This window comes from Formica exsecta, unplaced genomic scaffold (genome assembly GCF_003651465.1).
Source record: "Formica exsecta isolate Colony F162 unplaced genomic scaffold, ASM365146v1 scaffold164, whole genome shotgun sequence".
NCBI lineage: Eukaryota > Metazoa > Arthropoda > Insecta > Hymenoptera > Formicidae > Formica > Formica exsecta.
Genome location: NW_021848957.1, coordinates 421,839 through 439,288, shown reverse-complemented (window position 1 = coordinate 439,288; position 17,450 = coordinate 421,839). Strand labels below are relative to the sequence as shown.

The 17,450-nt window shown below is 33.9% G+C and overlaps 1 protein-coding gene across 1 annotated transcript in view; it reads left to right on the top strand.

The window, feature by feature from the left end:
* The window catches only part of LOC115233226 (probable ATP-dependent RNA helicase CG8611), a 19,959-nt gene extending 17,360 nt beyond the window's left edge, over positions 1-2,599 (top strand). The window contains exon 9 of the mRNA XM_029803542.1: positions 2,333-2,599. Coding sequence (XP_029659402.1) covers positions 2,333-2,471 — 139 coding nt within the window. The 3' untranslated portion in view covers positions 2,472-2,599. The remainder of the gene's footprint in view (positions 1-2,332) is intronic.
* The last annotated feature ends 14,851 nt before the right edge of the window (positions 2,600-17,450 follow it).

Genomic DNA, 17,450 nt, shown 5'->3' with positions numbered 1-17,450 from the left:
CCCCCCCCCCCCGAGACCGGCATTACGCATTAACGTGTTTAATGCGATTTGAATGGGCGTGCTTTGGGTGAACACGACGGGCAAGCGACTGGTGCTCTCCGCACAGGGAGAGAACGAGTCAGTTTTAATGGGTGAAAGGCGGGCACCGAGCTGACGGTCCAATGGATCGAGAGACGACCACGGTGTACGCCTCTGTGGGTGCGATTACCTTATATGCGACTGTGTGCGTATCATAGCCCCAAGTGCGTTCTGCGAGTGTGTGCGAATGTGTTCACTCCTTGCTATCCATTTGCAAGATCGTTGTAGAATCGAAATTCCGTGTCATCCAAATCGTCAATTTGTGCATCGCTACTTTGCAGTTGTAATAATCAATATCCAATAGCGGTGTGGGAAAGTAGAATAATAAATTCAGGGTGTCGCACTCTTCTTGAAAAAACATGGAAAATCTGGAATTCTCAAGGATTTCTTTTGTACCTGGAAAAATCAGGGAATTCTCGTGGAATTTTATTGGGACTCGGGAAATTTTTTTGAAAATTCATTCTCTTTGATTTAATTTTTTTATATCATAAACAATCGGCAAGCCAAGCGAATCATGTGTTCAAAATATAAATAGATATCTATCTCTGTTTTGATATCTTAACAAAATATTGAATATGCTGTAAATATTCTTTATTGTAATCTTTAATGTGAAAAAAATGAGAATGTTAAATCGAAAATGTTCATCTTACGAAAGCTATTCAGTAGACCGGCATTACGCATTAACGTGTTTAATGCGATTTGAATGGGCGTGCTTTGGGTGAACACGACGGGCAAGCGACTGGTGCTCTCCGCACAGGGAGAGAACGAGTCAGTTTTAATGGGTGAAAGGCGGGCACCGAGCTGACGGTCCAATGGATCGAGAGACGACCACGGTGTACGCCTCTGTGGGTGCGATTACCTTATATGCGACTGTGTGCGTATCATAGCCCCAAGTGCGTTCTGCGAGTGTGTGCGAATGTGTTCACTCTTTGCTATCCATTTGCAAGATCGTTGTAGAATCGAAATTCCGTGTCATCCAAATCGTCAATTTGTGCATCGCTACTTTGCAGTTGTAATAATCAATATCCAATAGCGGTGTGGGAAAGTAGAATAGTAAATTCAGGGTGTCGCACTCTTCTTGAAAAAACATGGAAAATCAGGAATTCTCAAGGATTTCTTTTGTACCTGGAAAAATCAGGGAATTCTCGTGGAATTTTATTGGGACTCGGGAAATTTTTTTGAAAATTCATTCTCTTTGATTTAATTTTTTTATATCATAAACAATCGGCAAGCCAAGCGAATCATGTGTTCAAAATATAAATAGATATCTATCTCTGTTTTGATATCTTAACAAAATATTGAATATGCTGTAAATATTCTTTATTGTAATCTTTAATGTGAAAAAAATGAGAATGTTAAATCGAAAATGTTCATCTTACGAAAGCTATTCAGTCTTTTTTCCAGTACATTTCCAAATTTAGCACTTGAAACTTAAAAGGCTCTGTGTTTTCTCTTCGTATAAGTGAAAAATATTAGAAAATGCATACAATAATAAAACATATTTTAGAAAGTTATAAAAAAATCTAAAATATTCTTAAAAATATCTGAAAGATCAGGAATTTTCCAGAGAATCTTTTTTTACAAGATTTGAGTATACACTTTGTAAATTGTGTTTTTATTCTATTCGCTTTAGAATCTGATTGAATACTACCTCTGTTAATCGGAAATAATTTTACTTAGATTGTAATGGAACTAATTTGGTCGAATCATTTTTAATTTATTTATCCATTTTAAAAGTCCTTAATCTAAATTCGTTTTATAGATTTCTATTTCATCAGATAGCGATGCCAGCTTCGGGCAAAATTTTTTACTTCTTTTCTTGTAAGTAGGAAATTCCGTGTATAGTTAAAAAAAAAAAAAAATCATTGATCATTATTGCGGAGTCAATAATAGAATGTATATGTATGAAGTACCGATTAAATGAGAGATACCATTGTAAAGCGAGAGATAAAACGCGTGCTTCGTGCGTGACGCTGAACGGTGGACACAAAAACGCGGAGCGAACACGAAATTCGGTACGGCAGTTGTCGGAAGCCCACCTCTCCGTCCCCGTATATATCGGGTGTATATCGTCGCTTTCCTGATGCGTTCTTCTCCCTTTTTTTTCTTCTTTTTTCCATAATTTCCGATTATCGCGCTCTGTCCTCACCACATGTCGTTTACGTCGAATTACCGAAAATTGCGGGTTAGTCCTAATGCGAGAGAATTAAAGTACGCGCCCCGGGTGCATTCTCTCTCTCTTTATTTCTTTCAGATCCGACGGGGTGCCACAAAAGGAGCAGAAGAAACAGAACGGCGACGGGCAAAGAACGGGGTTGCTGAAGAGGGCGAGGATGCTTAACACGTCCGAATACGATAGCGGCCTCGGATTCCTGAAGAAGCCAAAAAAGTAATCCCGTGTTTCTATTGTTTCGACATTGTAGAATAACGTAAACATAATGAGATTTCATGTTTACAATCGATTGTAAATAAGCACCCGCATGTTTCCCATGTTAACATGTATTAAATGTTTTGTTTGAAATATGTCGATTAAAAATTTTAACGTAATTATTCATAACGTTATTTATTTATTTTATTTATATCTTTGAAACTGAAGATCTGTACTGATTAATTTTTTAATATTTTTTACATTAAAAATGCATGTTTTCGCAGTTTTATTGGTCATTTTATGTGAGGATTAAATATAATAATAATAATAATAACAATAACAATAATAATAATAATATGTACTTTATTTTATTATTATTATTATTATTATTATTATTATTATTATTATTATTATTATTATTATTATTATTATTATTATTATTATTATTATTATTATTATTATTATTATTATTATTATTATTATTATTATTATTATTATTATTATTATTATTATTATTATTATTATTATTATTATTATTATTATTATTATTATTATTATTATTATTATTATTATTATTATTATTATTATTATTATTATTATTATTATTATTATTATTATTATTATTATTATTATTATTATTATTATTATTATTATTATTATTATTATTATTATTATTATTATTATTATTATTATTATTATTATTATTATTATTATTATTATTATTATTATTATTATTATTATTATTATTATTATTATTATTATTATTATTATTATTATTATTATTATTATTATTATTATTATTATTATTATTATTATTATTATTATTATTATTATTATTATTATTATTATTATTATTATTATTATTATTATTATTATTATTATTATTATTATTATTATTATTATTATTATTATTATTATCATTATTATTATTATTATTATTATTATTATTATTTTGTGTTAAACTATTTTATTATTTTATAAAATGTTCTGTTATTTTTTAATTTTAATTCTTTAAATTTTAGAGATTTTCAATTTTAAAGGTAACATATATAATTAAGACAATATGACGTTATAATTAAGAGACAATTTCGTAAGAAAATTGATAATTAACTAATTCTTAATTGCGGTTTTTATCTTGATAAGTACTTTTGATTGCAAAATCATCGTTTAAAATCGTTCTCATAATGGGTTTCCCAGTTTTGCTGCGATTGCTAATAACACTAATCGGTGGCAAATATGCTGCGGCAAAGTGCAGTAAGAAAAATGTCGGGTTTAGGGAAATTAAGTATAACGATATCGCGCTAATCGCACAAGCGGACTTTCGCGGTCACGAGATTGCGCGACGTTTAAACTCCATTTTCGTTGACCGGCAACCTCTTATCTCATTCCCCTCACGATAATTAGCAATCGCCTTCTGATATTACGTACTTATAAAACCGCCACTTCGCCGGCGTTATAACGATATCACGCTAATTGCGCTTTCGTTTCCACTCCAACACGCGGTCACGAAATCGCAGATTGTGCTCGATTGTTGTTATAGACTCGAGAAATCAACGGCCGAACGAAAACGAAAATATTTTGTCGCGATAAAAAATGTCACCTTATTATTTTTTTTTATCTTTTGTTTAAACATTTTACAATTTGACAAATGTGCGTGTTTATTTAATAAAATATAATTTATTACCTTTTTAATTGTATTTCACAAACGCATTTTAAAAATGTCTATTTCTCTTTTGTTATCCTATATAATTTTATATAAAACTCCACGTCTCTTAATTTTTTAATCATAAATACCACGCGTTAATAAAAAAATAGTGCTTTTTTATGTTAAAAAATATACAATAGATATAATTACTTTTAAAATTTAGATTGTTAGTGCACATAGTAAAACAGACATTAAAAAACTTACACCGTGTATATATACTTACGTTTTTGTGCTTGCAAATACATTACAATAGAATTACAGAGTGTCTACTTCCTGGAAAAACATGGAAGACTTTAAATTCCCAGGGTTTTTTTTTTATACCTGAAAAAATCAGAGAACTCTCATGGAATTTTGTTGCGACTCATATCAGGGAATTAAAAAAAAATTATCTTTATGAAATTGTAAGCAGTCTGCCAATAAGGCAAGTTGAATCGTATGTTTAAAATATATATGTATAAATATATATCTATCTGTGTTTATATATTCAATATCTTAACAAAATGTTGCATATGCAGTATATATTTTTTATTTTAATTTGTAGTGATAAAGAAATAAAGTTATGCAAGTGAAAAATGTTTATCTTACGAAAGCTATTCAATTTTTTTTTAATACATTTGCGCAAATCTAGCGCTTGATATTTAAGTGGCTCTGTGTTTTCTCTTCGTACAAATGGAAAGCGTTAGAAAATATATACAAATAAAACATTTTATTTTAGAAAACTGCATCCAAAAATATCTTTTAAATATTCTCTTTACCTGGAATTGTGAACAAAAATACCTGGAAGAGAAAATGTTCGAGACTAATTTGCCAAAGAGCGCTAAAGAGCTGACACCAAAGTCCTCTGCGATGCTTCTCTCCCGACTTCCTCGGGACTCGATTTCAGACAGCGCAGGGTTGCCTCTGAGAGACACGCACGCACATTACAAAAAGGCCTCGCACGTGATTGCGCTGGCTGATGCTATGCGCCGGCAACGAACGGGAACGCATTTTTGCGGGACCTCGGTGAGAAGGGAGGGAACATTATGTGCGAAGGGAGGGGGGGAGACTACTGTCCCCCTCCCCCTCGAAAGGACCCCTCGCGGAGGAAGAGCCGTCACGAAGACAGCGGTGGAAGGGCACGATGGAGGGTATGATTAATACGCGAGCATTATTTTCGGATTTTTTGCCGCGCGATCCGCGAGCACAAATTGCTTGCAAATAAAGGCGGCGTCGAGAGAGCGACTATTGCCGCCGGTAGGACGGCGGCGGCGAGAACGACGGAAAGGAAGTCACGGAAGGAGGCCGAGGGCTCGTCCCGAGCTTAATTTAATTTAATTATGCCCTCTTTCTTCGCTACCAGCGCGCCCGAAGATAGATGGCGGCCACGGAATCTCGCACATCTCGTCCCGCGGCTCGTCGCGCCGCCCCGTGCGAGCGTAACCGCGATATTTCCGCGACACAATTCGACCTTCATCCAAATTACGCGAGTCGTAAATTAACTGTTAATCTTTCTAGACTTCTTTCCTAATTTTTTTTAATTCATCTCAGGAATTCCCATAATAATCAATCAAAGATTATATTATTTTCAAAAATTGGTGCTCTTTAAGTCATATTATAATAATTAGCTTCAATAAATTTTCTAATTTTTTATTATATTTGTCTAACATATTTCCGGCTTCTTTGAATCGGCATTTTTTTATCAGCAAGATAAAGTAGTTCCGTCTGTCGATCCAGAATCTATCATTGACTTTTTCGCTGAGTAAGAAAAGCGAGATGCATCTTTAGTCTAGCGCATTGCTCGTGGTATTATGTAACAGAATCCGAGCGTAGGTACGCCGCATTTTTGCACGTCCGTCTCGCGATTCCGGCACGTGATTTGATTCAATATCGCGCAGGGTTTCCGGATACACACGCGGTTGTAGTTCGCTCATCGGCGAGAATGGAAGGCGGACGCGTGATTGATCGCGGTGATAAATCGATCGTCTTGGGCAACATCACGCCGACATATGTTTATCGCGCGATCTGATGAAAAGCCCGCGTGTACGCCAATTTAATTTAATCGCGCGTTATTTTGTGCCGACCGACCGACCGACCGACCGCCGCTGCCGCGTGCGCACACATTTTCGAAACCCACCCAAGTGGCGGCCGCATCTGCGAGCGACCGCATTAGACGCGCGAGCGGAGCAAAGAGTGCGATATTTATTCGTAATGCGCATCGCAATTCGTCGTGCCGCGGCATCAGTCATAGTCATCGCGAGCGAGCGTGCGCGCGCGCTCATAATGAACCGTACGATTAGGATATCCCGTTCGTTCGTTCGTACGTATGTTCGGCGAATGCGTTCCAGGGAAGTATAATAAGCGCGACTTACGGCGACCAAATACAAAAAGATGTTTCATCAGGTTGTCGACTCTTCCTAGAAAAGCATGAAAAATCTCAGGGATTTTCCTTGTATCTGGAAAAATCATTCTCATGGAATTCTCATGGAATTTTATTGGAATTCGGGGAATTCTTTTGAAAATTCTCTCTCTTTGATATTTTTTAAATTTCTTAATAATTATTTATTAATGATACTTAATAATAATTTCTAATTTTATATTGCAAACAGCCGGCAGATCAACTAAATTATGTGTTTAAAATATATTATAAATATATATCTATCTCTCTCTCCCTTATATACATATAATATCAATGTATTATTATATCAATGTCTTAACAAATATATTGAATATGCAGTACATATTTTTTATTGTAATTTCAGTAATAAAAAAGATGAAAATGTGTTATGCAAATGAAAAATGTTTATCTTGCGAAAACTATTAAGTTTTTTTCAATATATTTGCAAATCTAGCATTTGACACTTAAGTGACTCTGTGTTTTTTTTTTTCATGAGTGCAACGCATCAGAAAATGCATACAATAAAAAAAATTATTTTAGAAAGTTACACTAAAAAATCTTTAAAATATTCTCTTTATTTGGAATTTTGAACAAAAATATCTGGAAAATCAGGGAATTCTCAGGGAATTTTTTTACAAGGTTTAAGTAGAGGGACATCTAAAAGAAGGACGGATTTATATACGAATCAATTGAAATTTTGCCTCGAGACTGTCAGTTATGTCGAGGAACTCTCGATTTCCGAAATAATAATTTTCCACGATCGAACATTATTTGAGAAATTATCGAATCATTTTCTTCAGCGACATTCATCGATATTTTTCAACTTGATAGGTATAGCAGAACAGAATAAGACTTGTTTTACTCTGTAATAATAATTTTTTAGATATACAAGTAAATGCACAAAACGAGCAGCATTTCAATTGTATCTTAATAATTAAATCAAAAAACGGTTATGATATAAATAAGTAGATTTTTTATAGGAAATAAAGGATTCTAAAGAAACAAATGTAATATTTTTTAACTTGATATGATAAGTAGATAAAAATAGAAGACACAAGAGGCAGGATATGGTATATAATAAAAATTTATCTGATATAGCGATATATACAATATATATATATAAATTAGATGTATATACATTTTTTTATTTCATTAAAATGCATAATAAATGCATAATAAATAATAAAAGCAACAAACACCATAATGTATAAAATATGTATAATAGATCTAGAAAAGTTAAAATTTTTTGTAGATTTTAATAAATTCACATACTTTCGTGATTTTTTTTTTGATCATTTACAGAATAAAGAGACATTTTTAACTTTTCTATAGCGACCTAAAAAAATTATTAGCTTCAGGATCCGAAAAGTCACTATCCGCCCCTGTCTGGAAAGGGAGGGATAATCCTCATTACCGCAAGATATGCGCAGCTTGAGTCCGATTAACGCGACGAGAAAAAGGGGGACCGGGGCAAGAAAGGGCCCGCTTTGAGAGGACTGACTTTTTAACTGACTTCTACGCCCGCGTCCATCGTCGAGAGCGCTTCTTACGTGGTGAAACACCCGCGGTGAGACACACGCGTGTGCATGCGTGCCGTGCGTGCGTGCGCGCGCGCGCGCGCGCGCTTACCGGACTCTTTCTAATACAGGGCACAAAAACGTAAGCACTTATAAGAGGCGTCGATTATTCCACGTGATTACCGATTTCCAACCAGTTAACGACTTTTTCGAGTCGCTTACGCCGCCGTCGCTTATTACGAGTCATTACCGTCGCGTATCCTCGCCCGTTGCTTTTCGTTGGATTTCACGCCTCGAATTGGCATCGATCTCTCTCTTTCTCTTTCTCTTTCTTTCTTTCTTTCTTGGCTGTGTATTCATTCGGAATCGAGATCGAGACGCGCCCGGCTGTGACGAATCTCACGGCGGCGAAATTCTTACCTCTGCATCGTCGCGTAAATTGTTCCGCGACGTTTCATTAACCGGCCGGCGGGTACAATTATCTTTTAATTTTTTACTCCCTAAATAGGTCTCTCTTTAGCTGCTTAAGTGCGATGAAAAATATTAGCTAATTAGAAAGGAGTGTGATTTAGCGGCTGATTTTTTTTTAGTGGCATTTATCTAAGCATGATGCAACTCATTCCAGTTTTTTTTTTCTTTGGGGTCATTCGAGATAAATGATCTAACATACATCTTCGTATCAACATGCTTATGAAATTTAAAAACATATAACGGAAAGGTTTAGTTAATAATATGTTATGTATATTATGCCTCCGCTCCCTAATTACTGCCACCATTTTTTTGTTTTCAAATCAGCTTTTTATTTGCGCAGATGTTTGCCCTAAGACGCATACCGTTTACTCAGACAAAAGATATTGCAAACGTTACGGATGTTAAAATAACATACAACCCGCGTGACTGCGTTGTTTCTGAGGCATTCCAGGGTGTAAAGTCTTCATCGTTTTCCGATTTCACGCACAACATTAAGGACAATTTATAACGAAACCTGCCCACCATGCTCGACTCTCACTTTTCCCGTCTCTGAAGGTGTTCCTTCGATATGAAAGTTTCTGCACGGAAAAAAAAATTAGCTGCCGTAGCTAGATTTCAGTCGTAATATATGGACAGCGAACATCTTAGCTGTGACACCTATTTATTAGGTGCAAGAGCAAACATCTTAGCTGTGATACCTATTTATTAAGTGCAACAGCAAACCGTTTTGCTGTAGTTTAGAAATTTATTTTGCAAACCATGATTAGCTATGGTAGCGAAATTTTTTTTTTCCGTGTGTAAATTCTAAAAAATCCAATTAACTTGCATACCGATATCTTCAAATATTTCTTTGTGGTAACACATTCAGTTGAGTTTATAAATTAATTACCATCACCTAGCGTTGATTTAAAACGAGAAATCTCTGATCCCACTCGCATTTTACGACGACCTTTCACGTATAAATACGGATGCAGATTAAAGTTTCCTTCGTTTCCCTCGCAATATCCGTCCATTCTCGCGATCAACAGAGAACACTCTCTCGTGTCGCGGCGGTCAAAGAAGAAGGAGAAGGAAAAGAAGAAGCGGTGCCAAGTCGACTCTGTTTCGAAGACGCGCGTCAGAAATCGGCGCGATTAGCATTTTATGGGGGCCGCGCGTATCCCGCGGAAACGTTTTATTGGCATGTGTCGTGCGAAGAAGTCATAGCCTCGCGAGCAATCTGCCGGCATCATTTTCTCATGTATACGACCTGGGTATTACGACGGTGATTCCACGGCTTTAAGCTAATAAGAAAAAGACGTTTTTACATGTACTCTTATACTGTTGGAAAATTTGTGTTTTGTTGTTAAAAAATACGCCGGTTAAAATTTTTAAGTATTTAACACATTTATGTGTTAATTTAACATATTGCTGTTGTGTTAATTGAATTCAAATGTTAAAATGTCAAATTAAACAACTGAAAAAAAGTGTAAAAGTAACACAATGTGCACATATTTTTAATTTTACACAATAGATACATTCCGTATTATTAGTGACAAGATTTATCTGTTCAAATTTACAGAAAAAGAATGTTGATTTTGTTCTACAGTAAGAGTGAGGATGATTGCGAATCGTCAATAACATTTTCAATACAAGTTAATTTTTTATCATTAAAAATATGTTGATTTTATACAAAATTTATTTCAAATTACTATGAAGTTTGCATTCGTTTTGTGTTGAAATATTAACATTATTAGTGCCATTTAACATATCTATATTATGTTAAATTATCACAAAAATTTATGGATCGTTTGAGACATGTGATATATGCTAAATTTAAGTCAACAGTGTAATATTGTTAGCAAAGAAAAGACAATGAGAAAAATCTTAATTTTTCTTGTAAAGGAGTATTTTAAATATTCAAGATAATTTATGTAAAATTTTATTGCGATTTACTTAGTTAGTTTTTTGGTAAATAATTAAAGTTTTACTGGAATTTAGAGGAGTTATATGTATACCGAAATTTTTAATTTTCTTTTTTATATTACTTGTCCAAATTTTCGAAAAAGTTTATCTTTCGTCGAAGGTATCAGGTAGGTAAAAATTGAAAATGATATCTATAAATTCTTTCTCTTTCTTTTTTTCCTTCTGTTTCTCTCTCTCTTTTTCTTTTGCTTATTCTTCTTTAATTTTTAATATAGAAAACTTAATAAATGGAAGAAATGGCAATGAGGAGCCGGCGCAGATATGGGGCGCAAATACTTATTTATTTACATCAATTACAAAACCGCGAATGTTTCGGTTCTTTCTTTGGACCATCTTCAGCGCATAAGAAATTAAAAATTATATAAGAATTCGATATTAAAAGCGGAAATCAATGACAATCGCAAACAATCTGAATATATGAATGAATAGAATAAATAAATAAATAATAGAATTATCATTATAGTCTAAGTAAAATTAAAACTGTCATCATGATAAAATGTCGAAAATTAACAAAGAAATCTCTGTGTCGATACTCATAATCCATTAGACGTGTCCCTTCATGGTTGGATGACCGTAGAGTAGGACGTAAGATAGGATGAAATCCATCGTTAAAGTCCAAAAATGAGGTAATAAAGCTCATATCGATATCTAAAACGGTTAATATTCAGAGCAACACGTCTAAATAGATAAGAACACCAACACAAACGCACTTACAAATCGAGCACCATCAAACCCGCACGTTCAAGTGAGCCGTGACACACGTCAGACATTAAAACAATTAAATAAATTACGAATAAATTAAGTAAAGTTAAAAATTAAAAATCTAAGTCAAAAAAGTAAATCTTTGACTAACTGTACGGAAAGGCGGTCAAAGTCAAACTAACAAACATATAAATAAACTCAAGACCTCTCAACATGTGTGACGTGTTTCAACGATCCGGAATAGCTAGGTGAAAGTTAATAAATTATTCTTGTATTCTTAATATTTAAATGGCCGTAATGATCTGGGGTGGGTCATGTATTCGGGCCAACAACAGGTTATATTAGAGTGTAAATTCAGTTTTTATGCGTATATACTGGAAGAAGAGAAGAGAGAGAAGGAAGGAATTTTTGTTGGGAGGTGGTAGGAAAGGAAAAATGGGAAAGCGCAGGCCAGGGTTGTGAGTCGGGAATCGAACCCGAGATCTCCGGGATGTGAGTCAGGTTCGCTACACACTGAGCCACCGGAGGCCCAAAAAAAGTTAATAAATAAATACAAAAATATGTGAAGCGGGTTGTGTACAAATATATATATGTATCTGTAAAGAGCGGAAATTAAATTTTTGAAAGTTCGTCTATGGCATTTATATACGTATGATGCAAGCATTCAGTATCTGTCTGTAGATTCAAGCTATTTCTTTGGCGTTTTATAAACAGCATCTCTGATATCAGACGTTTATTCAGGAAAGGCTCGTTGTCCAAGATCTCAACGCTGTCCCATTGAAAATCGTGACTGCAATCTAATCGATGGTCAGTAATGACCGAGTGATTAGATGCATTCCATCGTATGTGATTACGGTGTTCATTGATTCTAGTCTGCAATCTTCGACAAGTCTGGCCTACATAAGAGGCATCGCAGTTGTTGCAATTTAACTTATAAACAACGTTGGTGTGAGACATTTTTGAAAGGCTATCTTTATGAACCTTAATGAAACAACTCAACTTATTAAGGCTCCTGTATGCTAGTCTGACGTTGACATCTCTCGTAATACTAATAAAACGTTCTGAGACACAAGGAATATACGGAACAGTAAAAAATGTAGTCGTCTCTGCATTAGTTACATTATTGGAAATTGATTTATTAGATGTAGAGTTGTGGATAAGAAATTTAAGGCGGTTATGTAAAGTGCTGTAAATATTATATATTATTTAATTAAAAATACATTGTTACTTAAATGTTATATATCATACATTATTTATTTTTATTTGAAAAGTATACATATATTTATATTTTTAATTTAATCGCTCTTTTTTTGCAGGAATTACACAGTTAACTATAATGAACTCTATAATGGAGAACATATTTGAGAAACTTCACACAACGAATATCTTTAATCAAATTTAGATATCGAATATTGCTTAAATTAAATTAAATTTATTTTAATTAAATTTTAGAGACATAACAAATGTTATTTAAATATATGTTATGTATATATTACTTTTGAATTTTTATAATTTGGTAATTCAACTCAATGCAAAATCAATATCTAATAAAACGTCATTGTACTTGATTTAAGACATGTCATATTTTACCAGTTCAATCAATCATCATGTTTACATACATCTGATAAAAACTATGTTTTATATGCTTTCGTTACTTATTGCTATTTCAATCGAGAATTTTATTTTTCGTCGTTTTCTGTACTAAATGGCGACGAGAAACACCGGCACCGACATTGCGTTACATCATTATGCACAATTCAGTAGTAGATTTGCCAGGGTCGATAGGATTTCTCGTGCATTAGCGCGTTACTTGCGCTCGATCGCGATAAGTAACAAGCTGTAAACTACTTTTCCCGGCGCAGGGACTGCGCGCGATTTTGTTGGACGGTATACATATGATAATCGGTCCGCGTATAGCGCGGTTACTTAACGTTCATTATAATTAACACGCTCGATGCGTTAGCTTTCCCAGGAGGAAAGCGAGAATAATGCGAGCTTATAATCGTCGGCTCGTAGCATTTAGTTTTATCGCTTCCTTGTGCTATTAATCACCGTCAGAAAATTATATAAATCTTCTCGAAGGGAGAGGATCGACTAAGACGCTTTTAACCTTTGACATATGCTCCAGATGAGAGATCCACTGTTATAAGATGAGGTAGACTTGAGATTAACTGAAAAATAAAATTCCTTTCCCTTTTATTATGCTCTTGAAGATTGGTCTGCGATTTTCCTATCCTGAAATTAATATATTATATTTTCAATGTCAATTTTATTTTTTTTTCAATGAAATAATATTTTTATTTTCTTACTATTTTGTTAGGCACTTTATAACAATTTTAATAATGTGCAATAAAGTGTGGTTTTCAGTAATCATTCTTGAAATACTGTCACTTGTATATATTACTCTTAGAGTAGAAAAACAAAATACCTTTATTTAAAATGTGTTTACTAGTTTTTTATTTAAATTATTGCTAAAAGTTATTTTGATAATATTCAATTAAAACATAATTATCATATGATTAAGAACAACACAAATGACAATTCATGAAAGATTATTGGAAACATACTCTTTGTTACACATTATTAAATTCTTCACAAAAAATGCCTTACAAAACTATAATAGAAATTATATTAAAAACTATATAAAAACTATATATTATTTTATTTAGAACACACAACACAGTTAAAAAATTTGGCTTAAATTTAATTTAATATCGCATGTCCCAAACAGCCCACAAAAATTATTGTGTTAATTTAACATAATATGGATATGTTAAATGGTGATACTAATACTATGTTAATATTTTAACATAAAAAAAATGAATGCAAAGTTCATAGTAATTTGAAATAAATTGTGTGTAAAAAATCAACATATTTTTAATGATAAAATTAATTTGGAAAAATGTTATTGACGGTCTGTAGCCACTCTCACTCCTATTATATAATCAACATTTTTTTTCTGTAAATTTTAACAGATAAATTCTGTCACTAATAATACGGAAAATATCTATTGTGTAAAAATAAAAATATGTGTACAATGCGTCATTTTTACATTTTTTTTCAATTGTTTTAATAATTTAACATTCGAGTTTAATTAACACAACAGCAATATTAAATTAATACATGAATGTGTTAAATATTTAACACAAAAATTTTAACCGGCATACTTTTTAACAAGAAAACAAATTTTTCAACTGTGAATAAATCTTTTGGTTGTGCAAATATCGAATTCGCATATCATACTTCTCGACAGTTACGTGTGAAAACTCGTGTGTAAATCTCGCGCCGCAAAATATAATACATACGGTGTACTTCCGGCGGAACGTAACGCGCGCCGCCGGATCGCTTAAATACTCTTCGCCCACGTGGCCCCGTTCCACTTGCAAATGTATCTCGGCTTTAAATATTCATCGCGCACCCGCGAGAGATTTAACGTCTGTCTGTAACGTAACGGAAGCGAGCGAAGAAAGCGACGACCGATTCCGAGGCGTCTCCTTTGATGGCGGCCGCGCCGGAATCCGCGCATCGCGTTCCAGAACAATTAACCGATCCAGTCAATTAAGACATCTAAATTAATTCGGCCTGAATAAGGGGAGCCCGTAATTGCCCGGGTTCTCACACGAGTGGGTGTGATGCACCGAAGCGCTGTTGCTCGCGCGGCAACTAACGCGCAATAGGCGACCGTAATAGCGACAATTACTTTATTTCACCATCCTTTCTTCCCAGTTCCCAAAGCCCATCCAGGCGGTGTGTTCGCGTTTGAATTCCGCATTTTAAATATCCGCCTCGAGGAAACGGGCGGCGACTTTCCTTTCTCTCCGAACCATGCCATGCCTGACCCCTTTCGCTCTGTCTCTCTTTATCTTGCGCCTGTAAAAGTACGGGAGACACTTTGCTTCTTATCTCTTATTATCCCGCGGTGGATGGAAATTATTATCCCGAAACAATGCGCCGCTTATCCGCGATATCTTCGTCGTTATTTATGTGTTGCTCGTCGCGAGCTGGTTTTTCCTCGAAACTGATTCTTGGCGGAGGTGCCACGGGAAATTCAAAACTCGCATCGTGTGCACGAATGCAATTATGTCGAGCATTGAGGAGATAGCGTGACAGCGGAAGTAGTTGAAATCCGGAGTGATTCTCATAATACTGGAAAAAAGTTTGCAATTATTTTAATTTTCTCTTTTTTTTTGGTTTATGTGTGTTTTTTTTATCTTCACATTCGAAAGAAAGAGAACGTGTAAAAAATAGATTATCCGTCGCGATAAATAAATATTGCTGGGTGATAATAATAATAATAATAATAATAATAATAATAATCTACATACATATATATATTTAATAATTAGTTATATAAAAATTCTCTTTGAATAAAAATTGTTTTGTTTCAAAACTAGATATGTATAATGACTTAAACAAAACTTTTAAATTATGTTTTTTATATTATTTCAGAATATTTGTAATCCATTTTTTTGGAATATTTGGAAAAAAATTTTAATATTTATTTTATTACAGTTTTATGTGTAATGCATTTTATAACAAAACAAATATATAACAAATTTAATAATGTGCAATAAAGTGTAGTTTTCAGTAATCCTTCATGAGATATTGTCACTTGTATTATTCTTAAGCACGAGTAGAAAAACAAAATAGATCTATTTAAAAAGTATTTATTATTTTTTAATTTAAATTACTGCTAAAAATTATTTTAATAATACTTAATTCAATAAAACATAATTACCATATCTACACAAGTGACAACAGTGACACATTTTATTACATATATTATTGATTTCTTTACAAAACTATAATGGAATGGATATATTATTTTATTTGAAATTAATATTAAAAATACTTTGAGGAGAAAACTAATTAAAAATTTCTAAAATCGTTATATAAATCTTTTAAAATAAAACATTTTCTATGCAAAAATATTTTTTTATAACTCTATTAGTTAAAGAAAAATAACTAGGGTTAGGATTTTAATCAAAACACTATACATATTTTTTTTGTATCAAATATATTTATCGAATAAATTTTTCTAAAATATTATATGACTGACATATTTTTTCTCTCAAAGTCTAACCAGGCAGAGTGATTATTATTCTTTCTCGATTTGTGTCGAATTCGAGCAATCGCTATTTCCAGTTTACTGCCGGATTAACACAAACTCATTAAATCCCGTATTGTTGCAAACGTATATAGTCCGCGGGATTTTATGTAACAATTTAGTTATTGCGCGGGGGCCTCACGGCAGTTTCCTGACGCGATAACGTCGCGCTAATTGTCGTTTTTCACGTCCGTTTTCTCATTTTCAACTATCCTGCCTATTCGCCGAGCGACATTTTAACGCCAACTAACAGTAGTTTAACGATGCTCCCCCAGTAGCTTCATTGCTGGTTGTCGGTCGGTTTATCGTTTCAGCGACTGTTCATATTCTATTTGTTCGGAAGCCGCCACAGATTCACGCCCGACTACGCGAATTCTTTAGAGAATTAATATCTCGCGTCGAAACATGTCCTTGTCGCATATTATATTACGCAAATTCCTCATTATAAAGACCAAGATTTATTTGTCCTGAAAGATAAATTCATTTGACTCTCGATGAATTAACACTTAGCTATTTTAAAAATATTTAATTATTCAATGAGAGAGAAAATGTATAATATACGATTTAAAATTTAATTTTAATGATTTGAAAATGATTTTATTCAATTCTAATACTTATCTAAATGTATTCGATACTCATGATAACTGCAATGTAGGTACATAGATTATACTTTATTTTGTTTGAGATCCTGCGGATTAATGAAACGTAAAGTCAACGATGCTTTTATAAATAAAAAGCCATTCCCTCCTCTCTCTCTCTCCCCTCTCCCCCTCCTTCTCCCTCCATCCCACCCCCTCTCTTTCTCACTCTCCCTCTCTCTTCCTCTCTCTCCCTCTCTCTCTCTCTCTCTCTCTCTCTCTCTCTCTTTCTCTCTTTCATCCGCGCGTTAGATACCGAAATAGCTATAAGTCTACACCGAGTTGAGAAACGTTTAACGAGCCGACAGCGCAAGTTCCATCGTACGCTTCGCCGTAAAAGCGGTCGAGCGAAGTAGAAAAGAAAGACAGATATTGTAGAAAAAAAGGAAGCGGGCGCGCGCGCGATAGTTTAGTGGGGTAGGGAGGAGAGAGGGAGCTCGAAAATTATTCCGATATGAAACTCATCGCGCGGCGTATCGCGTCAAAGGAGCCAATTTAAAAAAGCCCCTTCCAAGATTATCAGCG